The 25,615-nt window shown below is 37.1% G+C and overlaps 1 protein-coding gene across 2 annotated transcripts in view; it reads right to left on the bottom strand.

The window, feature by feature from the left end:
* Positions 1 to 25,615, bottom strand: part of RYR2 (ryanodine receptor 2) — a 725,859-nt gene that overhangs the window by 410,831 nt on the left and 289,413 nt on the right. For both annotated transcript variants that reach the window (XM_081249359.1, XM_081249358.1), the window contains exons 5-10: positions 22,792 to 22,806; positions 15,444 to 15,518; positions 12,271 to 12,349; positions 9,286 to 9,398; positions 2,306 to 2,405; positions 1,503 to 1,599 (exon numbers count right to left, since the gene is read on the bottom strand). In XM_081249359.1, the coding sequence (XP_081105485.1) occupies positions 1,503 to 1,599; positions 2,306 to 2,405; positions 9,286 to 9,398; positions 12,271 to 12,349; positions 15,444 to 15,518; positions 22,792 to 22,806 (479 nt within the window). The remainder of the gene's footprint in view (positions 1 to 1,502; positions 1,600 to 2,305; positions 2,406 to 9,285; positions 9,399 to 12,270; positions 12,350 to 15,443; positions 15,519 to 22,791; positions 22,807 to 25,615) is intronic.

The following is a 25,615-nucleotide window of genomic DNA, read 5'->3' as shown; positions in this document are numbered from 1 at the left end:
AGAGACACTCTTTTCAAAGAGATCTGACCATGTCACCCCCTCCCCACACACTCCTTCCCAACTATCTCCGGGTAAAAGCCAACCCGTGGGAATGGCACTAAGGAGACTTCAAATGCTGAACAAACTGGGCTTCCCTGGTGGTGCAGTGGTTGAGAGTCCGCCTGCCGATGCAGGGGACACGGGTTCATGCCCCGGTCCGGGAAGATCCCACATGCCACGGAGCAGCTGGGCCCATGAGCCATGGCCGCTGAGCCTGCGCATCCGGAACCTGTGCTCCGCAACGGGAGAGGCCGCAGCAGTGAGAGGCCCGCGTACCGCAAAAAAAAAAAAAAAGCTGACCAAACTACTCCCTCCTGTCTAGTTTCCATGCTGCTTCCATCCTGCCCCTCATCACTCGGGAATAACTGCAATTCCCATTGTACACTGCATCCCCTCTGAGTCTTCTGAGGGATGAATCTTCTGAATTAATTCCTCAAATAAACCGTCTTTTGAATTCCCTCTCATCTTTTATATAAACCCTATCAACACACCATTAACATCTTCTTCCTAACCTACTAAAAGCAGCACTTTTCGTTTAGGGAATTTTTTGAGGCTCTGCATCATGCTTCACCATAAACTAGGTCTACCTGGGGAGAGGTAAGACTAGTACCCAGGTCTCACAGTGACTTTTCCCAAGGTTAAACAGCTAATTAAAGAACCATTAACTTTCTAAATGTTCTCTGTATCTTTCTTTAAATTACAAAAATAAATATTTATCAATAATAGTTATCTAAGGGATATGCTAATATTACGAGAAACCTCCACTAAAAGACTTAAAGCCACGTAATAAATCACCCGGATCACGCCTTCTCTCACAATAATCGCTTATTTATGCATTCCACTTACCATATTCATCCATTAACTTGTGAGGCAAAATGGAACATTCAAATCGCCCTCAATATTTTTATGGTTTTGTATTATTTGTGCACTTTTCCCCATGATCCAGGCTACTGCCATCTTGGCCCAATGCCAAATAATAGTAACATAGGAGAGGTATTAAAATCACATAAAATATTAGGGAAAGTGCTCAATTTTATCATCTATCTCAGTAAATGGGAGGTAACAGAAAAGGGTCCTAAACCTTTGGGCAATTTGACAAGTCTAAAACTGAACTGGAGACTAAACATTCCAGAAAGGATTCATCAAAACGAATGAACATTTCACGAAGTTTTAAGTAGGTGAATGTGTTCATTCCTCCCACTCAGTTTATTGTATTCACTGCTTCTCACCATGTTTTAATTATACAAGAATTTTCTGCAACTCTATTCATAGGTAGTCAAAACCGTACGTGAGAAAAAAACTACTTCAGAGGAGGCCAGCAATGGATCACTTCAGTGGACAGATGAATGATAGTGGCCCACTTTCTCCTATGCTAATGGCCTGAACTGACAAATCCTTAATTTACAAAACTTATATCAAAACAAGAAAATGCAAGGCTCAAGGCGCTGGGCTCAGGTACCAACCTTCGCTGCTCTTCACCGTGTTCTCCTGAAGGGACCGTGAGGCATTCATCCATGTGTCCATGAAGCAACCTGAGGACGTCACCACCAATCAGATACCCTAGAAGGATTGAAATGCAGTCACGTTTGAACTGTCATCATCACATGTTGACAGCTGAACAGATCATCGGCTCCAATCTCCTATTTTCATAGACAGAGACACAGAAGTCCAGCAAGGCTTAAGTACCTGGTCAAAATCAGAGATGGATGGTGCCACCTGCCTGCCACCTCTGAGCCCTGGGTTCCCAAGTCCCCCAGTTAGTGATGTTCCCACTATTATACATGACCTCAGCCTCATAAAACCCTCCACTAAACATGCAAGCCTGGATAGGCTCCGATTTGAACTTACATAAGTGAGAACAACCAGAACACACAGATATTTCCTGGGAAAACCCTGATGTACAAGCACTGCTGTGATCCAGTTCTAAGTCACGCGCCCTGGAAGATGAGAAATCTTGACAGTTGCCTAACTAAGCAATACCCTGAGGCCAAAACACTGGAGAAAATAACCCCTAGAAAGCTAGCATGTAAAACACACACAAAAATAAGCTAAAGCTAACGATAGCATAAAAATAAGAGGAGATAAACCTTAACACAAACTTCACTTTTAAATAGCAATTCAAATGAGTTTCATAAATGTTATGTATCTGCATTACAGAATATTTTGACACAAACAGCTCTAATTAATCTACTCATTTTCACAATCCCAAAGATGACTGCCAACTCTGCATCAGGGACCAGCTCCCTAATGGAAGTGGAGTTCTTACCTTGGGCTGCTTCACTTCCTGAGCTGATTGGGGCCACGCTCCAGAGGGTCTGCTGGAAAGCGGCGTCCACATGCAAGCTGCCGTTGCCATAAGACAAGTGCTGCATTAGAAGCAAAAGAAGGCATCACTACAGGCTCTGGGTAAGTCTCAACACAAAGTGCTTCTGGCAACTCAAGTTGAACTCTGCCAATGTGGGACTGTCCACAGAGAGCCTCTGTTGCAATCCTGTCACTCAAAAATGAAGAGACTAGTAGGAAAAAAATTAGAGTTTATATTTGACTTTAGGTATTTTTCAGCTTCCTTCTAAGAGTTACTACTTAAGCCACTAATCTGAAAACACAAATAAAATAAATTTATTTGTGAAAACAGACTATTTTGTTTTAAAGGCTTATTGATGGGCAAATTTGTACAGATAGTAGGCCCTTACCATTAAAATTATAATTAAGTTTTTACATATCACACTGTGACAGTGTGTTGACAATGAAGTAGGTTAAACCTACTGGACTAATGTGTTAGTTTCATGGGGTCCTTTAGGAACTTTTATCTACAATCTGATGTAATAGCCATTAGATGGCAATATTTCCTAATAGGTATCAAAAACCAAGACAATACATGTCCTTCAAAATTCAGACATTACAAATTTCAGATGTTCCTTCTTAAGTCAAGTGTATTAAAAAAACATCATATTTCAAATCTTTGAGAGCCGTAATTGATGAGTTCTGAAATAATAAGTAAAGAAAAACAAAATTGTGAGTACAGACAAATGACTTGCTTATTTCACTAACCATTACCTGGCTGCTGCTAGAATTTCAAACATGCAAAGAACAACCACTTTTTTTCTTGGAGTCATCTGAGTCAACATCACCAATATTCCTATAATTTTCCTGGAACACTTTCCAATGCTGATGACAGCCTAAGCTTTTAAAGACTTCAATTGCACTAGAACTTCCCAAGATATCTGACCTTCCTAGTTAGACAAACAGCAGTCACAGCATGCAGAGTCACACTGGTATATGCCACAAGCCTTTCAACATCCAAAGGTCTCTTCTGCCTAAATATACTAATCTCAAGTCACCAGCATAGGTAGGCATTTCATTTTCTTTCTCTTAAAAACAAAACCCGAGAAATTTGTGACATTTGACATGTATGTAATTATCTTATCAGCAATTTTCCAATCAATAAGATTAAAAGTGGATGTTTCAGGTTTAGCAATAACCTGCTCTTACCCCTCTCCCATCTCAACCAGCTGTCTGTCTTTGTACAACCTCCTTTCTACCTGGATCTGTCATTCTTATACAAAAATCCAGCTAAGATGTCTTTACTGAATTAATTCCTTCCCTAATATATTAAAATTCTTTAACTATTTACAAATAAATCATATGCCATCTGCTTCCACAAACAAGAAAAATATATTTTCCTTCATAGCGCTTATCACAATGTGATCATTTAGTGTATTTTTCATTCTCCCTCTTGTAAGCTGACACAGGCTCACAACTGCATCCCTAGCATCTAGCAGGGTTACTCAATAAAGAAGTATGTGCAGAAGTGAACCAAACCTTTAAAATCAAAGTGTAAACTTTAAAAAAATATTTTAAGTTATTCCATAAATGTTCCTATTTCAATGACCTGAGCCAAACTAACAGCACATACACACCAAACAAAAAAAAAAAAAAGAAAGAAACCTGTAAAACCATATGGATTTTATCAAACCATCAGAAGATGATTCAAAATACCAATGCTTATATTTTTACTTTTGAATTCAAGTGAAAGCTCATGCCATATTACGATAAATAGATTTGTTCATCCTTATTCATTGAATATACTATGTATAAAGCATTGTGCTAAACATTAATAGAACACATTCCCCACCATGACGGTGCTCATAAGCTAGAAAAGTAAGTAAAATATATCCACAAAGTGCTGTGAGTCAGTGTTTTGAAAATGTTAGCTGAATTGTAATCAAAGTGCTACAGGAATTGAGAGAAAAGAACACTTGGACCAGCCTAACTGGAACAGAGTTCACTGTCCTGGGCCTTGAGGACAGGTGGTATTTCCACAAGAGAGAGGGTTCCATGTGGGACGAGGCATTTGAAGAGCCAGTAGGATCACTTGGCCTGAGCGTCACATTTATATACTTAAGAGATGCTGTCTCCAAAATTTTGTACATACACTAAATTTGCGTATGTGTATTAATAACGTTAATGCACTAAGTGTAAGTATTTTTTTAAAAAATACCAAACCTTTTATAAACTACTTTAGAGATTCTCATTCTTAATACACCAGAAACCTCGTAATCGGAAGTGGCCTGGGCTTTTTTGGTGCTGTAGGCTCTAATAAGGGAAATGGTACCCAAAGGGGCAGAGATAAGGGAACATACAGCTCAGCAGAGAGTTTCATAAGGGAAATGGTACCCAAAGGGGCAGAGATAAGGGAACATACAGCTCAGCAGAGAGTTTCCTCTTTGGGGCTTACAGCATATACTTAGAAAGAGAGTGAGAGAGAGGCCTGCAGACAAAGCAGGTGTCAGATCAAGGACCTTATAGGCAATAAGGAGCTACTGAAGTGAAAAAACAGTCAGGGGAGGGGGGGAGGATGAAAATGCAATCTTCAAATCATATCTAAGCCTAAAGGTACACAATAAATAAAACCATAAAAAAAGGAAAATTTCAGTCTGTTGGAGAAAGTAAAATAAAAATGTCCTTAAGATCATATTACACCATTTAAAGTTATCTAAATCATGTCCACTCTTCTCAAGAAAATATTCTCTAGGCATAACTATTTTGGATGCTTCTATTTAATTTTGCCGCTTAAGCAACAAAGGGAAATCTGAGTAAGAACCACACAGGCTTGTGATATTAAATATTCAGAATGCAGTAACAATTTCAGTTACTGACACTAACTAAGATGGGTTATCCTTAGAGCCAAAACAGATGTTGTCAGAGGTTGAAAGCAAAGCTGGCCTTAGGCTGAAATATGTAACTGCTCTAAAATTTACACGCCCGCCAGGAGCACTGCAGGCACTTTGGAGAGTGATCTGCTCTCTCCTATCACCTTGATTCTCATGTTAGTGACGCTCAAGTTCTCATGGACACACAGATCACCTGAGGATCTTGTCAAAAAAAGGCAAATTTGAATTCAGGACGTGTGAAGGGGGGCCAACCAAGGCCACTGGTTCAAGAAGCATATTTTGAGTAACATGTAATATGATAGAAGCACGAAATCTCAGGAATAGAAAAGATATTATTATAAATCACCTCCCAGGAGTTCTCAACCTGGACTCCACTTTGATACTTTTAGTTTCCTTTGTAATCCAGTGTATATATTTTATGCATTTTAAAAGATAATGAAACAAAGAGTCAGTAAGCTTTCTCCGACTGTCCGAAAGGTCCAAGGCACAAGAATTTCTAAGAATATCCGAATTCAACCCTTATCTGATGCATTTATTCACTCATTTACTTCTCTCATCTTAAGTGTCAGGCACTTGACCCTGGTGATGCAACACACTAGAAAAATGATCCTCCAGTGACAGGGAACACAAGTAAACAAGATATATCACCTCCTCAGAATTCACTTTTTTATTCTGAGAAAAAAACGAGGGACACAGAATAGATGCTCTTTCCAAATGGAACAGTCTATGATTCCATCACCTGAGCCACAGAGAGAAAAAAAAAAGGCTCAAGGTAAATAAATAAAAAATAAATTGGATGGAATCTAAGGGAAAAAAAGGAAAAAAAAAGGTCATGAAGAACCTAGGGGTAAGACGGGAATAAGACACAGACCTACTGGAGCATGGACTTGAGGATATGGGGAGGGGGAAGGGTAAGCCGTGATAAAGTGAGAGAGTGGCATGGACATATATACACTACCAAACGTAAAATAGATAGCTAGTGGGAAGCAGCCACATAGCACAGAGAGATCAGCTCAGTGGTTTGTGACCACATAGAGGGGTGGGATAGGGAGGGTGGGAGGGAGGGAGACGCAAGAGGGAAGAGATATGGGGACATATGTATAACTAATTCACTCTGTTATAAAGCAGAAACTAACACACCATTGTAAAGCAATTATACTCCAATAAAGATGTTAAAAATAAATAAATAAATAAATAAATAAATTGGTTGATACGATAAAGAGCTTGAAAATATTTATGATCACTGTCTTTTTAGCTATCAGTAATTTTAAGCAACTTGAGGGAGTTCGGTAACTTACTATGCAATCAGAACACCTAGCATTTATTGGAAATTCAGAGGTGGGTATGAGAGAAGTAAATTTTTATGAGCCCTAGAATAGCTTTCTTTTAAGCATTTTTCATCACTTTTTAGATTGTGGGGTTTTGCTTTTCCTAATTTACTTTTAGACAGTTGTTTGGTAATGTTTTCATGGATTTTAAAAATCTGTCTGCTACTGTATAGCACAGGGAACTCTACTCAGTACTCTGTAATAACCTATATGGGAAAAGAATCTAAAAAAGAGTGGATATATGTATATGTATAACTGATTCACTATGCTATACACCTGAAACTAACACAACATCGTAAATTAACTATACTCCAATAAAATTTTTTTTAAAAATCTGTCCGTTTCTATAGGTGACAGAGAAAATTATTCAAAAATCAATGTTTCAAATGAGAGCAATCCAATCCATGGGTTGAAAACTCTTGTGCATACCATGGTGATTTTTATATCTTTCTAACACACATTTTGAGTGCTTTACCTTATTTTGTTTAGTTTGAAAGAGATTCACAGCAATACCTATTTGACCATATTTCCTCTCTTTTAAATTGTATCTTTCTCTTATATTTAAGCTGCTTTGATAAAGCCTCCTTTAAAAGAAAAAAATAAGTCATTCCAATAGGTCAAAGGAATTTTTCTTCCTCTTAGATATTCCTGAAAAGAGGATTAGAATATCATTTCATATTAGAATATGAAACAGCAAGATTAGAAAAGACATTATTTGGATGAGTGGCTTACAACCTTTTCTGGAGATAAAACCTTTTATTCCTGAGACATCATGTACAAGGTTCATCACATAAAGCAGAAAAGGGCGGAGCATCCTAGGTGGAGCCTGGGTTCCTAGAGCCCAGCACAGTCCACAGGACACCTCCACAGAGGACAGAGGGAAATCAATCCTTCAATCAGTTTTAATCAATTTAGCATCCCAATATTTGTACGCTTGATTAGAGCAGCAAACACACAATTAGATAGTTCAGCCGTAGCTTAACCATCACTGTTCTTGAAGAAAAATTAGATCAAAGGCCAACAGACACTAACAAATGAAAAGTTACAAAGTCAATGACACGACATGTTTATTTTTAGTAGTTAGTTTTAACGGATGTGTTTTCAGCCGTATTTCTTATTTATTTTTAATCATGTCAGCATCTTCTCAGAATATGAATCTGGCTTTCACATGATAGCCTTTTATTTAAAATCAACTGTAACTGTCTCTTCACTTCTCACTTCCCAACTGTCTCCTATTCTGGTTAAATATCTACAGTTCTTTTTTTTTTTCTTTTTGCGGTATGCGGGCCTCTCCCTGTTGTGGTCTCTCCCGTTGCGGAGCACAGGCTCCGGATGCGCAGGCTCAGCGGCCATGGCTCATGGGCCCAGCCGCTCCGCAGCATGTGGGATCTTCCCGGACCGGGGCACGAACCCGTGTCCCCTGCATCGGCAGGCAGACTCTCAACCACTGAACCACGAGGGAAGCCCTACAGTTCTTAATAGGCACAAATCTCCTGGGTAAATAGTGACAACAACTCACTAAGCAATTTTTATATGTGCCATTCATAGAGCTAAGAGTCTTGTCTTGATTAAGCATTCAATCCTCTTAATATCCCTGTGAACTAGGCTATTACCCCCATACTGCAGATGAAGAAACTGAGGGTTTGAAGAGGTTACATGATTGGCCCAGGCTCATTCTTAGGCTCCGTACCAATAAACAAGTGTGTGTGTGTGTGTGTATGTGTGTGTGTGTGTGTGTGTATATATATACACACACACATACACAGAGCCCAAGGGTACCAACTACTTACTTAATTCTAAATCAATTACACACAAATAATATGTTGATTTAAGGCAGTAGGAATACACTTTCTATAAACTAGCATGAGCTTAACTGCAATGATGCTCTATTTCTGAGTTTTGTTTCAATCATCATCCACTAGGATGTCTGGGATTTTTTTAATGTGGATATTCATGTAAAGTTTCTAATACCTTTATTTTATATTTGTTTTTATATTTTGTTTTGTTTTGTTTATATTTGTTTATATTTGTTTGCTTTCTCAACCTTAAAATAGAAAGAATATTTTCACTGACACCCTTCACACTTCCATTGATTTCAATATTCTGCGAAATTCTGCATATGACTATTCTTTAGCAAAAATATAATTTACTACAGAAGTTAAATAGATATTGGCCTCACCACAAAAGTAAAAAATACCTTCAACGATTAAGCATAAACTTCTTTCTTCAATCTCCCATTTCTAGCCCCTTCCCTTTGAAACAATGCAATATCAGTGAGGGAATTAAACCGTTTTTTAATTTTGTTTATTTCTCCTTTCTTAGCATGACAAGTGTTTCTCACATAATAATCTGCTTTCATGAATATCAAAATAGGTAATCAATGCCTCATTAATATAACCTTCTCATTGGGCGCAAAATAAAGTCCACGGAATTTCAAATTCCTGATTGGACTGCATTTACATGCTATTAATAAAATAATCCAAGAACAGGCACTATCGATGTCACGAACATACGTATCAAGGGCACGAGGGAAGCCTGTCTAAATAATCCTGGTAAGCCACACTTCCACACATGTCACATCATTCTTCTACTTAGGGAGTTATGTATAATTCATCAAATAGAGATACAGGCTTGTTTCTAAGCAATTTTCCTAGATAATTTGCAATTTCAGCTTTAAAAAGATCATTCTATCGACCTGTCACTTATCATATCACCAACTACATGATCCGACTTTGCACACTTACCAAGTACCTTTCAGAGGACACACTAACTAAGATGAGGTCATCTCCAACCCGTACTTTTTCTCCTTCTGAGCGCTGCTTGGAGGCAGGATGGATGGTCCACCAACAAGCTTCACCTGCACAATGAATGAAATGTGAAACACAAAGAAATGCCTCAGTTTCAAACTCGATGTTCTTTGCCAGTGACTCCAAAATACAAGAGGGAAATGAAGTCCTCAAAATCAGTCTTCTTAAAATGAAACTGTCCTATTCACACAAACGTCAGAAATTTGAAATAGAATGCAAATTCATCTCTTAGACCATGAAAATCAAAAAGAATTAGGCCAAATTAGCTTAGAATCTAAAAAAATAGTGGGCATATGTATAACTGATTCACTTTGCTGTCCAGCAGAAACTAACAGAACATTGTGAATCAACTATACCCCAATAAAAATTAGAAAGAAAGGAAAGAAAGGGGAAGAAAGAAAGGAAAGAAAGGGGAAGAAAGAAAGAGGGAGAGAGGGAGGGAGGAAGACATACTGACACGAAAAGACTCTTCTCATAGAAACTAGCTGTGACATTAGGGGAAGTTTGGTGTCTCTTTCCCCCACTAAGAATTGCTTTAAAAGGATGTTTATTTATGCTAAGACAAGGCCAATTTCACCAGCCAGGCTGATCCAACTTCGCTCCTTACACAATCACATGTTGTTACACTGCTCACATTGCTCTCTCCTATTAACATCTAGTTTTTTTGCCACTTGATTTTCAAAAGGATTTGGGTTTTTGTGACACGACAGTTGCATTGTAACAATTTAAAAAACCTCTACTTTTTGAGGGATGCTGATGCAAAATAGGTACAAACACTGTCCCCTAAGTTTTACTATCCTGTGCCTTATTTTACAATATTTTGTTATTTTTAAATGTGGTAGTTTCTATTAATCTAGGAGTAAAATAGTAGAGAATCCTACAGAATTTTCTGGGATACATTATAAAAATATCTGGGTATACATAAAATCAAATAATTTCTTCTAGAACAAGTCAAGCATAAGCCTCATGAACCATATAGCTATACTTCAAACTTCAGTCTCATCACCTAGGATATAAACATAAGCACACAATTCTTCACTCTGTTCACAGTTCCTTTTGAAACCTTTAAGTTCTACCGCAAAATGGGAATAGTTTTAGTGATATCTGTTATCTAATAATTACCATTCTCTGTGCCCAGCTTTATTATTTCTCCATAAAACTTATTTTTTTGCTTCTTTACTAATTGCCCAATGCCAAAATGTAAACTCCATGATAGCAGAGCATTTGTATGTTTTGTTTACTGGGGTTTTCCCAGCTCCTACTAGCATTTTGTAGGCATTCAATAACAATTCATTTTGCATAAATGAGTAAATGAATCAGCAAATAACACTTCTTAAGCATACTTAACAGGCAATACGTAATCTATGCCCTGAGCTGCTTTTCTTACACAAACCATATTCTTACCTGAATGTCACGTTGCAGAATTCCTTATCTTCATCCACTCAACTCACATTTTTAAAATTATAGGGCATTTTTCATTCACTCACTCAAATATTGATAAAGCACACACTATTTGTCAATCATTGCTTTAGTAGCTGGGGACACCTCAACAAGTAAGGAAGAAAAAATGATCTGCCTTGTGAGTTTCATTCTGATCAAGGCAGGCACACAACAAATGATAAATATAGTAAGTAGTTCAGTAATTCAGAAGAAGTAGAGACCTATGGGGAAAAGAGAGCAGCATAAGGATGCAGGGTGAAAGACTGCCTTGTTTGGTGGGTTTCACTATTATATAATCATCTCAATGTATGGAAACAAGTTATAGATCGTGCATGTCTTTTACTTCTTTTGAGAAAGAGAACTGAAGATTTCTTTTTCATGTAACTATGTGCTGAAGTAAATTAATTACAATGAGAAAACTAAAAATACTAGCCAAAATACAGAGGAATAATGGAGCCTATAGAAAATGAAATAAACATGAGAAGAATACATTTATCTTTTTGGTGTCTGGGATTCTTGGAATTTCTTGTACAAGGTGATGTGTTGGTCCATTAAAAAGTTAATTAGGTTGGTAAACAGAACTTTATTTTTATCCATTTGTTATCAGTGAAACTTTTAGAGTATGGGAAAGTATTTTAAAAAGGAGGGCATGTGTGAGCTTGATCCCACCCAAAAAAGCAACAACTTAATGAGTTGGTCTATTTCCTTCCATTATTTTTTCTAGCTGGTCTTTTATTTATTTTTAATTTCTATTTCCTTCCATTCTTTTTTCTAGTTGGTCTTTTATTTTTAATTCCAAAATCAGGCATGCTCATTGTAAAAGCTAAAGCCATTAAATTGTACAGGGGTGTATAAAGTGTAAAGTTCTCAAAGCATTGAGAATAAAAACACAAATAAAGCCTATACTTTCCTATCTGGAGTCTCCAAAAGTATAAATGTGTTAATATGTGTTTTTTGTTTCAAAAATATGTAAATACATAGATATGGAGCATGATGGCCTGTGGACAGGGAAATGAAGGAGGCTTTCATTTTCTACTTTTTTGTTTGAATGTTGACATTGACAATGTTACATGTGTACACTTAAAAATATTTTAAGATGAAAGCTGAAAGGTAGAAAAGATATGAATTAATAATACTTTACAAACTAATCAGAGCACAGTAATATGGTTAACGATCAGCAGAGCTTAAGTACTGTTTTCCTACCCAACTCCAACAAAAGAATAAGGTTTGAAGTCTAGTTTGCACATCAAGCTAATTATGTGGGGATGACCCACCAGTAGAAACAATGTACATTTCCTCCTTCTATTAAAACCTTTCCGAGTTAGTCATTTGTTTTTTTCCTGAATCCGTCCCTAAGAATATTCAACCAGTTTATCTTCCAGAATATTCAACCAGTTTATCTTCCATCGTGTCTCAATACGTCTCCCAATCCAATCCCTGCCACGATCTGAGTGCAGCTTCATCATGGACCAAGGTGCTCACCTGTTGTGTCCTCTTGCAAGCCAACATCAAAGGCCAGTTTATCAGTTGAAGACCGAGAGGTGGACAGGCAGCACAGATACTAAAAGACACAGAATCAGTAGCTGTCACTAAACGTTTATTGTCCATTCCAAGTCTAATTCTGAGCACTTACACAGCCTAAATGAGGAACAATGCTGTAGAGGAAATGTGGTTTTTATCCCCCCTCACAGAAAGACTGTAGAAATATGTCCTGTCGGTAAAAGAAGACAAGTAATTGGGCATATGTCTGTACATCTCTCACTTCATCTGATATTCACGATCATAAGCAAAAGGACAACCTGATCTGTCAGTTGGAAATCTTTCTCCCAAGCAGAAATTTAAACACTATTCACTTTTATCTTCTAGTTTTGTTTTCATTTTTAAATTTTTAACTCTCTGAAATTTATCCAGAATTGAATTTCAAACGGTGTGTGTGTAGCCTGTCGCTTCACTGCAGTGAGGGTTTGTCACGGGTATACCAACGTGTGTTTCCCTAGGAGGAATGGAACTCTCCCAACACCACCATCTCCTGATTTCTTTCTCTCCCTCTTGAGTTTTCCTAACTATATATTCTTGGACATAAAGTTTAGGATAATTTTTCAGGGCAACTCCTATATCCCCACCCCAACCTCAAAATCCTCATTAAGTGTTGCAAGAATGAGAACACAAAGATGAATGTGGTATGAGCTCAAGATACACTGCCACCTACACCAACCAAGTGCAGTGCCGGAAAGAACAGGAGCCCTGCAAACAGGACTCAGGGACAATGCTGGGGACTGAGCAAGCACAGACATCCCAGAATCATGGAACAAGTAATGAGAAGCCTAGAAAACCCCTATGATGGAATAGGGTTCACCCAGCTCAGGGGATGCCTGTGAGGGTAAGGAGGCAGGTGATGCACGGATTGGGGACAGATGTACTGGCACGTTACATGGAATTCGGTGCCCTGAGGATGTAAAAACCAACTGACCTGGAGCCTCTGTCTCTTGACTGCAAACCACTGACTTCCCAAGTTATAGAAACAAGGCTTCAAGGGTCCCCAAACATTTTCCTAGCTAGTCAGGAGTATGAGTCTGACCTCAAGACAGGCAGCCCATGGTGGCCCCTGCCTGAGGGTTACAGACCTTAGATCTAAGCATATTAAATATCTGCCTTTATTTGAGAAAAAGTAACAATGTTATAATACTAATCTCCCAGGTAAAAACTTAGTGATCTCTTTTAAAGGCTTCTGCAATATTTCTCGATAATATTACAGTACCAGGCACTGCAACTGTTCGCGTACATTCTCTCCTAACGTTCACAGCAACTGTGAGGCACACACTATAATTATTTCACTAAATGTTAATTAAATTCTGTTAAGGGTAAAGACTTGGTCTTATTTACTACTATATCTAGTACACAGGAGGTGCTAAATAATATCTATTGACTGAATGGATAAAATTCTCAGATGCAATTACAGGCTTAAAGAAGTTTGGCAAGGTATCCAAGGCTGTACAGCATACAGGAAAGTGAGCCTGAACCCAGATCTACCAACCAAGTTCAGGCTCTTACCCATCTACTATGTATCGAGGGTATTTTTCTGAAAACTGACTCTCATATTTATTATTTTATGTGTTTTGATTGCTATTGAAAGTGGAATTCCTTCCATGAAGTTCTAATGTGTGAGTGCTCTATGCAAAAAGGTTGTTTTTCTACATTTGTCTTCTATCCAGCCACTTAAAGTGTTCTCCTTTATTTTATTTCATATCTTACTAAGTCAGCCAAGATTTCCAGAACAATGTTAGATAGCTAGCATATTCTTGGGAGGTTTTTTCTTTTAGTTTTGTCAAGAATGGATTCAGTGTTTGACAATTAAGTATGAGGTCACTGATGTGACATAAATATTTTCTTTATCACTGAGAAAATAATCATCAATGCTTAGTTTTTATTAGGAATTGGTATTTTTTATTAAAAACCTGTTTCAGCACCTGTTAAGATGATCACAGTTTTTCTCATCTGACCTACTAATGTGATGTAGAATATTAACATAAATGATATTAAGTCATAATTAAAATCACATCTATACTTTACTTCTCTTCCTCTAATTTTCAATTCCATTAACCAGATTTTTCACATCAATATTCATGATGATGAAGATTGATGATTTTTTTTCTGGTTTTTTTTGGTATTGATATTGAGACTATGCTTAAGTTTTTGCTCAGGAACAGTTTACACATTTTGGGAATTATCTCCTTCTTAAAAGACATGATTATTTTATACTTCCAGGTATTGGACTATTGTGTAGTCACTAAAATAAACTTGATGGAAAATTTAAATAATATGGATAATACTTATACTGTGATAATATGTAAAAAAATCTGGATATAAATTTGGTTATATAACAAGATCTCAATTATGTTAAAAAAATTTTAACAACAGCAAAGATTGAAAATTTTTTAAAAGTCCCCAACAGTTTTCTCTCACTGGTGTGATCATGAAGATTTTTTTCTTCTGTAATTTCCAAATCTTACAGAATGAATATGTAGTGTTTTTATAACTTAATAAAGCTTTTAAAAGAATGGAATATTTATATATTTTATTTTAAACATATTTTACACACACACACACACACACACACACACACACGCATATATAAATGAGAATGAGTAAATTGTGCCTGAGAGGAACCCAGTGGATAAATGGATAACTGGGTGTAAGAGGAGCTGATATGGAAAAACAAAGAGAACAACTAGTTAAGAAGGAAAAGAAGTTAGTGGAGAGTTGAAGGTGGGACTCGCAGGCAGTTTTTTATACTATTTTTCAGTAAGGATGCTTTAATTCTCTAACAAATAAACTGTTTGAAATAAAATCAGAAATGAGTACTATTTCTTACTTGACTCTTGACACCTCTCTCCTCCTAAACCTAGTCTTTCAAAAGTAAGATATGAAAAACAGAAGTCACATAATGGTAGAACTGAAGGACCTTAAAGGTCCTCTAAGCTAACTGTCATCTTATAAATGAGAAAACTAAGCAGGATATAAACATATTAAAAAATACATACAACCAAGCTTGTTAAAGCCATCAACGAAATGGGATTACCAAATATTTCCTGATCACATATGCACAAATGGATCAGCATGACCACAGGGGAGATGCAGTCTACACATGTACTCACCATGCCGCTGTAGGAATGGCGCAGCAATATGGCATGTCCATAGAGGAGCGTTCGGTGGCCACCACCTTGAGTGGTCTGCATAGAGCAGAGAAAGGGTCGACAAGGAAAAAAAGAAAACAGAGTAAATTTAACTAAGTCCATAAAATGCTCTCTTGTTCTCATGGAAAAGTTTAATGGGAAAAAATAAAATAAGAGCTATTACAGATGAGCAAAGTGCTGTGGAAAGAATGCTTAAATTGGGACAAAGCTACCAAGAAAACCTTCTCCTGTGTGTGGGGTGGGGGGCTAGCAGTTGATCTAGTTCTTAAAGAATGAACTCGAGTTCAGTAAATACCATAATTTGTAATTTTTGATTCCTAGGTATTTGTTGTCTGTATTTCCCATTACGCTGTGGTCCACGTCGAGCAGGGGCTAGGGTACTTTGGGCACCGTGGTATACCAGATTCCTTGCAAAATGCCTGCCACATACTAAGGACTAAATAAATACTTCTTCAGTGAATGAGTCTTCTTAAAACACAAAATTCATCAAATCATCTTCAGGCTTAAAAACCTTTCATATCTTCCAACTGTTTATAGAAAAAGAGTCCAAATTCCTTTATATGAGATAGAGGAATGCTTCTCAAATTCTAGCATGCTTACAAATCACCTGGAGAGCTTGTTAAAACAGAGAACCCTGGGCCTACTCCCAAGATTCTGATCCATTAGGTCTGGGGTAAATACAGAGATGTTTCATTTCAAAAATTTTCCAGATGACCAAGGTGCTGTTGTTTTGGAGACAACAGTGAGCAGTACACACATAGAGAACTTTAGTCTCAGCCCTTTCTAGCCTCATCCCCAAATCCCTTGTGCTCCAAACAGACACACTTTCCCTGCCCTGAGCTTTCTTACTGCTGTCTTAGAAAACAATACTCTGTCCCTCTGTAGTCTTTTCCACCTCGTTGACTGTTTTAAACTCAGGTTAAGGGCTCCCTCTTCTATGAAGCTACAACCTGAGCTAAATTTGAGAAGCTAGATGGGTTCCCAGATCCAGGTGAGTACAGGTGTCATAGGAAACAAGGAAGGGACCACGGGATTGCAGTGCTGGGTCGCAGAGAAACTAAACAGGAGCCATAAAATTAGATCAAGGTAACATCATGGGAGGTACAGAACATTATGCCAAGGAGGCTGCCCTTTTTTTCTGTAGGAAAAAGAGGTCTTTAAGGATGACTGTGATGTTACTGACTTATACATACTCTAAGAAGTACAGGAGAAAGTACTTTAATATTTATTATTATTATACCTTTTTTACTAAAAATATATCCCCTTCCTATTGTTCCACATAATTTCTTAAAATAACTTTATTTACATGTTATGCTTAAAAGACTTCCAAACCATTTAAAAATAGGTATTAAAAGGTACTAAAATTATGAGAAAAAAACTGCTTTACAAAAAAGGAAAGTTACTTTTTCACCTCCAGAGTGAAAAAAGGGAAAAATCTACTCTGCAAAATTATATTCCTCCTAAGAATGAGGCCCTGTTTAGAGAGTACTTTTATTTTCTATAATATATTTGATTTATTGTGGCCAAGAACAACTTATTTACCTTGTCTGATTGGGACTAGTTTGGTAGGAGCTTACCTTTCCCTACCAGATATAAGTTCCAAAGCTACAAGATCCAGCTGAACTTTAATGACACTAGATAGTCATACCAACCAAAACAAGATGTTTTAAAATGAAGAACAAGCTTTAGATTTAACCAGAGTGCTGTTTTTGCTATAAAGCTTTGCCTGTGCATTTCATGTGTTCATATGCACATATATACATAAATGTTCAAATTGGTTAAGTGGAGATATTTTAGTATCTGAATTTTCTTTCAAAGATTTTATAGATAGAGATTTTAGACAGTTGTCTATTATGGATTTAACACTACAGATTTCCTCACTACTCAAATGCTAATTTATGTCACAAATTTAGTTTTAATACAATTCCTGTAAAAGTATGCAAATAATCCACACTAAATTAACTTTGTTACTTGAGAGCACTGTTAACACAAGTGAATATAATTTCTGTCACATGGTCTGTAGTCCTTGTCCTCTAACTTGTCATTTTAAATAATACTATTGTGATTGGCTCTGATTCAGGACAAATAAAATGTATAATTTCCACTCTTGGGCAGGTTGGATAACTTATTCAACAAACATTTATCAAAAGAATTGTGTTTGTGGGATGCATCCAAAGATGTACCCTGGTTCTTTATTTGTGCTTTCTGATTTGGTCAATCAATCATATCAATTTTCTTGTTAAATTTGGCCTGGTCCTTGCTTTAAGTGAACAAATATTTATGGACTTCCTCTGATGTAGGGAACTACCGGTATTTTTTTTTTTTTTTTTTTTTTTGCGGTACGCGGGCCTCTCACTGTTGTGGCCTCTCCCGTTGCAGAGCATGGGCTCCGCACGCGCAGGCTCAGCGGCCATGGCTCACGGGCCCAGCCGCTCCGCAGCATGTGGGATCTTCCCAGACCGGGGCACGAACCGGTGTCCCCTGCATCGGCAGGCGGACTCTCAACCACTGCGCCACCAGGGAAGCCCTGGTATTTTAAGAGGATGGTTACACCTGTTAAAGTACCGGTTACACTGGCTTAGCCACCTCCAGGGTTATTCCTTCAAGACTCTACAGCACGCTGCCTTAAGGTGGACTGGGTCATCCCCCAGGGCAATTTCAATGAGAAAAAGTTCATCACTGCTGGGTAATAACATCACAAGCAGTAGTAATTCAGTACTCTGGAACAAGGGGTCCATTTCTCCTCCAGCCACCCAAACCAGAACCTTACAAGCTCACAGTGCTATAACCATCATAACCTTTGGAAATCCAGCCAGGACCAACTAGATAGAACCAATCAAGCTAATGGACCAACAAGCTCAAGGCTAGCCCACCCCTCAAAATCGCACTTTGGAAAAATACCTTGGTGTTTTCTGAAGTTAACATGTTCATTGTTCCTTGGACTCTAAAACACAGGCAAAGTAAGTGGTGCTTTCCATTGCACCAGTTAAGAGAAAAAGTAGAAAGTTAAATTTTCTGTAACAAACCTTGTGTTCACATTCATGTCACCTATACTTTAGTCCTACTGATTCTCCAGTAAACATTATGCAAAAGAAATACTTTTTTCTATTCATTCAAAAGATATTTATCGGGTATCTTCAAATACTATATCTGAGAGGTAAACTATCTGATGTCAAGGGTATGATGCATAATAAGCTCACAGCTTGTTTTCCTCTGCCTTCAAAATGAGAGTTTTCTCTAATTATTCATTCATTCAACAATTATAAACTGAATCCCATGTGTTTCCCTTCCAAAGACTTGCACACTAACAGCAAAGAAAACAGAAGTTTAAGAACTAATTCTCTCTGCATTTCTTACCACCTCCAACTACATGTCAGATTATCAGGTCTTTTTAGTAAAAGTATTACCTGGAATTTACATGTCCTTGACATACATTTCCAAGTGTGACTTGGGCCCTACCTGTTTCTGAAAATGCAACGGTCTGTCCCTCACACCCCAGCTCTCCCCTGTGATTGGCTGGGCCTATGGTATGGTTGGTGAGCTGTGAACAGCCCCCTATGGCCCCTCTGCAGATCCTGAAGTTGGCTTCTGCTAGACTACTGTAGTCTCCCATAGGCGAAGGGGGTTTATGCTAAGGGGCTGTTGTTCTTTCAGGGAAAAACACCACCAACCCAAAGTAACAACTACCATTTCCAAACTCCTCCCTCTAAATATTTCTGGTGTCAGAGAGCCAAGAATCATTTAATAAAGGGTAAAATTGGACTTTCTGAAAATATCAGTTAAAAAAGTTTTTTCAGTTCTGTGTGTAGGTTTGATCCCAGGACCCCTGAGATGACTGACAGGGCTAATATTAAACGATAGTGTAAAAAAGGTGAACTGGTGAACTGTAAGTGGATAAAAAAAGTTCAGAGTACGTTCAAACAAAAGCTAAGCAACAAAGCTGTACGTATTCTAAACAAACCACACTTCAATTTTTCCACAGATTATTTTAATACCAATTTGGTATTATTAGGTATTCCTATGCCTTGAGCTTTCCAGGACCTTGGCCCAAAATGTGCAATCAGCGTACCCATATCGTAAGCAGAAGCTCTGATGGAAATAATTCTACATTTATATTTATTTAAAATAATATGCAGTCATAAGGTATCATTTATTAATCTGTTATCCTCCTCTGTGGGGAGTGGAAAATTGGATCATTGTAGCTACCTTTGAGGTACCACTGTTACAAGCTTAAAATACAACAGCAGAAAAGCATAGTACATAAAACCAGAATAGTAATGACTAAGATCAACTCAAGAGGTTTAAACAAGCATAAACATTACTGGCTATGTGTTTCTGCTGTTTGGGTTTTTTTTCCTCCTCTGTGTTTAATAAAATATGTTTGTACCACATATTTGCTTAATGCGTCTTCAGTGTCATTGCTATTTAAAACCATTTAATTTATTAACTGTATAACATCTAAATATTATAAGGTTTTCTGTTTTACTAATCATTTTTTCTGTACAAAAATGCTATGCTAATCAATGTAGGACATTTCTCATAATTCCAGGCCCTTATTATTCGAGAGGTTTTTTTTTTAAAAAAAAATAAATCAGGGCTTCCCTGGTGGCGTAGTGGTTGAGAGTCTGCCTGCAGTTGCAGGGGACGCGGGTTCATGCCCCAGTCCAGGAGGATCCCACATGCTGTGGAGCAGCTGGGCCCGTGAGCCATGGCCACCGAGCCTGCTCTCCACAACGGGAGAGGCCACAACAGTGAGAGGCCCACGTACCGCAAAACAAAATAAAATAAAATAAATAAAATAAAATAAATAAAATAAAATATAAACCGACTCTACAGCAGAACTTTTCTATATCCCTTGATCATCATAACACACCATTTCAGAAGAAAAACAATGAAATCTTAAAAAGAGTTTACTGCTTAGGTAATACTAAGCTACACAACCAACATTTAAAACGATAGACAACAACAAAAAGGAATTTGCCTTAGAGAACTTCTTTCATAGTGCTCAGATATTTAAGCAGGGAAGCTTTTAAATTTACCTTCAAATACAAAGAGTGATACTTGGGTAATGAGTTGTTTCAGGGAGAAAAACAAAAAAAATATCTCTGTGCGTAAGCCTTCACATCATCTGAACATGACTTTCCAACGCAAATGTGAACAGCACTAGACAGAGGAGGAGCACAGAATTGCTGGGCCTGGCATCTGGTCCACCTGGGGTCCCCGGCAGCAGGAGCCATGCAAACAGCCCTGCCATCTTCAGTAGTGAATCATATAACAGGTTCAAAGGATGATTATAATAATTAATGAGAAATCTGGCTTCAGTGCAAAATAAATATGTTTGACAAACCAGCTGGCCACTGTCGAGACAGCCACTTGGCATTAGACGGCTAACTTATGAGGGAGGGTGTCTTAACCAAAGGTCTCCAGAGGGAACAGACCAGGCCTAGGACAGGACTAACTGATCACTGCTCAGTGCCACCAGCAGAAATGAGCACCTGCGACAAGGAAGCATCTGGCTGGTTCTAGGAGGTTCTAACGATGTGTGTCCAGGTCTGAAAACCAAAGCAAGTCACGACTGAAAAGTGAAAAAGCTGCATAAAATTTAGCATCCTTTTCCTTGTAATTGGTTTAAATTACTATAGTTTAATGCATAGGCCCTCGCTTAGTCAAATTCTAACCTTTCCAGATGATCCAATGCAGGTATGAAAATAAGTCATTGGGTTTCTGGCCTTGCGGTTAAAAGAAGTTGGAGCTTAATTAAATTACTTCAGGTACACCACCTGGTTTAAACCAAATGGACATCATTTTTCTATTTGCACTGATTTTTATATGAATCTGCTCTCATGAAAGAGCTTGAGGTACATGCTTCAGGAACTAAGCCATTTACTGTTCTCCAAGGAACCATAGAAATGGCATAGACAAAGGATTTGAATAGGAGTGAGATGATAAAAATGAGTACAGTAAATGCAGATTTAACAAGCAAAACTGCTAATTTTTAAAAAATCAAACCCAATTTCATTATTTATTTATTTAGCCTCGCCGCGCGGCATGCAGTATCTTAGTTCCCCTACCAGGGATCAAACCTGTGCCCCCTGTGCCCCCTGCAGAGTCTTAACCGCTGGACCGCCAGGGAAGTCCGCTTCATTATTTATTAATATTTGCAAAGAGAGAACATATTCGTGTTTTCAGCGGTTGATAACATTTTCCCAACCAAATCCCTTGTTTCGTGATCTGCCTCATTGAGCAGTTCATGTCCTCGCTTCCCAAGGTAATAACAATAGTTTCCACGGAAAAATAATGGCTGGAATTATTTGAAATTTTGGAAAATGTTTTGGGTCCTTGTTGATAGGGACTTCAAGTAAGTGTTCTGCTCTGTCACCCTATCCAAACTGTCAAATTCTTCATGTTAACGAATAGGTCCATGTGTCAGTACAACACTCCTGGTTCAGAGTTCTGTCAAATATGAATGTAACTCCACAGAAAATGAATCCTTTGCTTCCTTTTCTTCTAAGCAACCTTTTAAATCTACATCCAGAATTTTGATTTCACACTTTTCAGAGTTTATATCTTTTGAAATGTTTAAATATATTAAGCCTTCATTACCTGAACACAATCAACTTCTCTACACAATTTTCCTCAGCTTTTAGGATAAAAATTAAATTTCATGAATGTTACATGAGAAATCTAGCAGGTATATTAAAATGAAACAAAACATTTCTACTTTTTGTCTCAAATAATGACATTCTGCTTTTCCTCTCCTTTCCCTACATGTGTCCTTCAATGACATGACCATGGATTTTGCTCTTCTCTTTTAGTTTGTCTCTCTTAAAACCTTTTTGTTTTTCTAATTTGGTTGAGGAATAAAAAGAAGTCGAATTATTTTCACATCTCCTGGAGTAAGTAGTTCACTAGGAGCTTCTTGGTGCCTCTTCTAATTTTCCAGTGTATGAATTTCCTATTGTATTCATGCAACAGTGCATAAACACAAAACAGCCAATATAATTCCCACAGTGAAAATTCTAGATGGAGAACGACAGAAAAAAAATCTGTTTCAATGGGAGAAATTCCTAACGCTGGCTAAGTAAGACTTAGTATGTCACAATATGACCCAAAGATGCCAAATGTCAATAAATGTAAACATGGGATGTATTTACTGAAATTTAAAAGTTTAAAAGTTTTGATTTAATTTTTGAAAACTTTAAAATGTGAAGAAAAGTGCCATTCAAAATTCAAATTCAAAAATTAAATGAGTAACCAAACACAAAACATACAAAGTATTACATATACAGCAGATGATCCAATGCCTCACCTTCATCATGAATTTCTGTAGGGGCATAAGGAAAAGAGAGAAAATATTAAATATACATTATTTCAAAGACATTTTAAAATATCTTATTTTTAGACTCCACTGTTCTAAATGGAGTTACATGAACAATAAACAAAAAAACATTCACTGTGTTGTCACAACAAAACTTAATATCAACTACATGCTAGAGAAAAGGTGTAGCAAGCAAAACTCTTTTTTAGAATGCTTTTACATTAGTTCTTTCTTTTCTGTGAAAACATGCTACTTAACTTTAATGCGTGATTCAATTTACAGCATATTTAAGGACCCAAAAAAAAGGTATAATCTTAAAATTATACTCTGACAATGCTTTAAAAAATTTTTCATCTCATCTGTTGCATAAAAATGCATAATATAAACAGCAACCCAACTAACTTAAGTAAAAATAGTGGATTAGAAACAGGTACAGTAGACCATCAATTAATATGCTGTGATGAGCTGCCCATATTTCATGCAAAAATGACAAAAAGCAATTCTTTAGATACTACATATTGTGATATGTGAATTTCAAAGAAAAACTACAAAACTTTTCTCTTTTTGTCTTGACTCAGCCACTTCTCATGATTTACATTGTAACAGCTCTTTTTTTCTTCTACAAAACGTAATATGTACATATCGATATATTCCTTCCTTTTTCTTTAGACCCATAAAGTTTCTTTGACTTCTTACTCCTGGGAGAGGTAAACAGATGAAAAAGAGCAAAGAAGGAAAAATGATAGTATGCTTCCAAACTTAAGGCTAAATTTAGCTGTCAGGTGCATGTACGGCCTACAGAGGAAAAAATACACACATCCACATTAGTCTTAAAGAAAACAGCAAGGGAAAGCTTTCTAACATAGATGTTAAATACCACACTTGTTTCCCTGAAACATACATACATAGTAATATATGTATATTACTAAATGGCAATTCTATTATGACTGATTTTTAAAATTTTCAATATTATAATGTTAAGGAAAAATTGTAAAGAACTGTTTCATTCTCAGCTTAGAAAATATAGGCTGTGTACATTTTTGTAGCTAATATGATATCAAGATTTTAAATGATATCAAGGAACTTTACTCCATGTTGATACTGACTAATCACATGCCTACCTGTGACCACTAGTGATGCAGATATCACTGAGGAATTTGGGAAAATCATTTAAGCCTTAATTCAAAGAAAAACAAAAATCCAAAATTTTGCTACAGAAAATGGTTTATAATAGATACTTTCTTCATGAGATTTTGGGGTTTTTAACTGATTTAGGTTTTAGAGATTTTTCTTTCAGAAATGTCTTCAGCCTGATTTTGTCAGTTACCTAGGTTGAACTACTTTAGAATTGTAGAAAATAGAAAAAAAAAGTCCTCTAGTTACTGAGGTCTGCTTTTCATAATTTTTAGTTGTGTGTGAATACAGGATGAACAAGTCACAGAGAAGAGTAATCTGTATACAGGATAAAATAAAATGAACACTGTAAATTAGCAAAAATTAAGATGGCCATCCATAGAATGAGAAAGAAGAGCAGATGTAACAGACACGCATTATTTTCAAGACAATCAGGAACATGAAAGATTATCTGTGGCATTATTGAGATCAACTTTTTGTACAAATCATCTATTGGTCCATCTATCTGGCTTATTACATTAGAAGATATTCAAAAGGGATCATTCAAGGGCAAAGAAGAAGTCAAAATATATTAATATATAAAGGAAAAATATATTATTTTAATCTCAATGTAAACACTGCTTACGTATGATAAAGAGCAACAGAAAAAGAATGAAAATTAAAATCCTTTACAAGTTGATGATGTGATAGAAAGAGCAAAGAAACTCATGCATGAAGATAAATATTGAAACAGCCTCAATTTAGGTGTAAAGCAGTATCATTTTTATGCTTACAATAAGTTTAATAAGGAAATCAACTATTTACTTATTTACTTATTTACTTATTTATTTTTGCGGTACGCAGGCCTCTCACTGTTGCGGCCTCTCCAGTTGCAGAGCACAGGCTCCGGATGCACAGGCTCAGCGGCCATGGCTCATGGGCCCAGCCGCTCTGCGGCATGTGGAATCCTCCTGGACCAGGGCACGAACCCACGTCCCCTGAATCGGCAGGCGGACTCTCAACCACTGCGCCACCAGGGAAGCCCGGAAATCAATTATTTAAGAGCTAAAATTTCATTAGACAAGATACAGAGATGGATAATTATAAAGACAGAGTCCAGGCATGGTACTTTCTGTCTTAGAAGAAATTTGGGGATGATAATCAACTGACACAGAAACACAAAGTGGGAAATTTTAGTTCTTTAGGGCAAAACTAAGAGTGGCAGTAATTCATTGTCCCAGGTTTAGTTTAATTACTTCAGAATGGACAACTCAGATGAAGCTTCAAATGTGAGCAAGAGTTGGGGACATAAGCACCCCCGCCATTATGCTAGACTAACATGAAAACCAGGAAGAGAAACAGCAATCCTTATGTTCTAACTCAAAGATGGCCCTGGGAGTCTAATGGACGATAAAAAGAAGCAGAAGTCTTTGGTCTATAAGCATATGTCACTTGATCTAGTAGATCTGAAAGCCCTAAGGGATTTTCTTAGCATATGCAAGTAATTACGAGTAGAAAAACACATCAAATAGCAATACTTTAGTCTGAAAATTGTAATCAAACATCAGACATCAAGAGACTGCATAATTATATTCCATCTGTTACTGGTACAAAGAAAGAAACAGAAATTGAGGTGATGTACAAACTTCCTCTACCATAATTTTGCCTTTCAGTTCAAACCTGGATTTTTTTTCACTGCTAT

The sequence above is a fragment of the Mesoplodon bidens genome (assembly GCF_964165515.1).
Source record: "Mesoplodon bidens genome assembly, chromosome: 1".
In the NCBI taxonomy this organism is placed as follows: domain Eukaryota; kingdom Metazoa; phylum Chordata; class Mammalia; order Artiodactyla; family Ziphiidae; genus Mesoplodon; species Mesoplodon bidens.
Note: the sequence above shows the minus strand (reverse complement) of the source record. Positions and strands in the feature narration are given on the sequence as shown.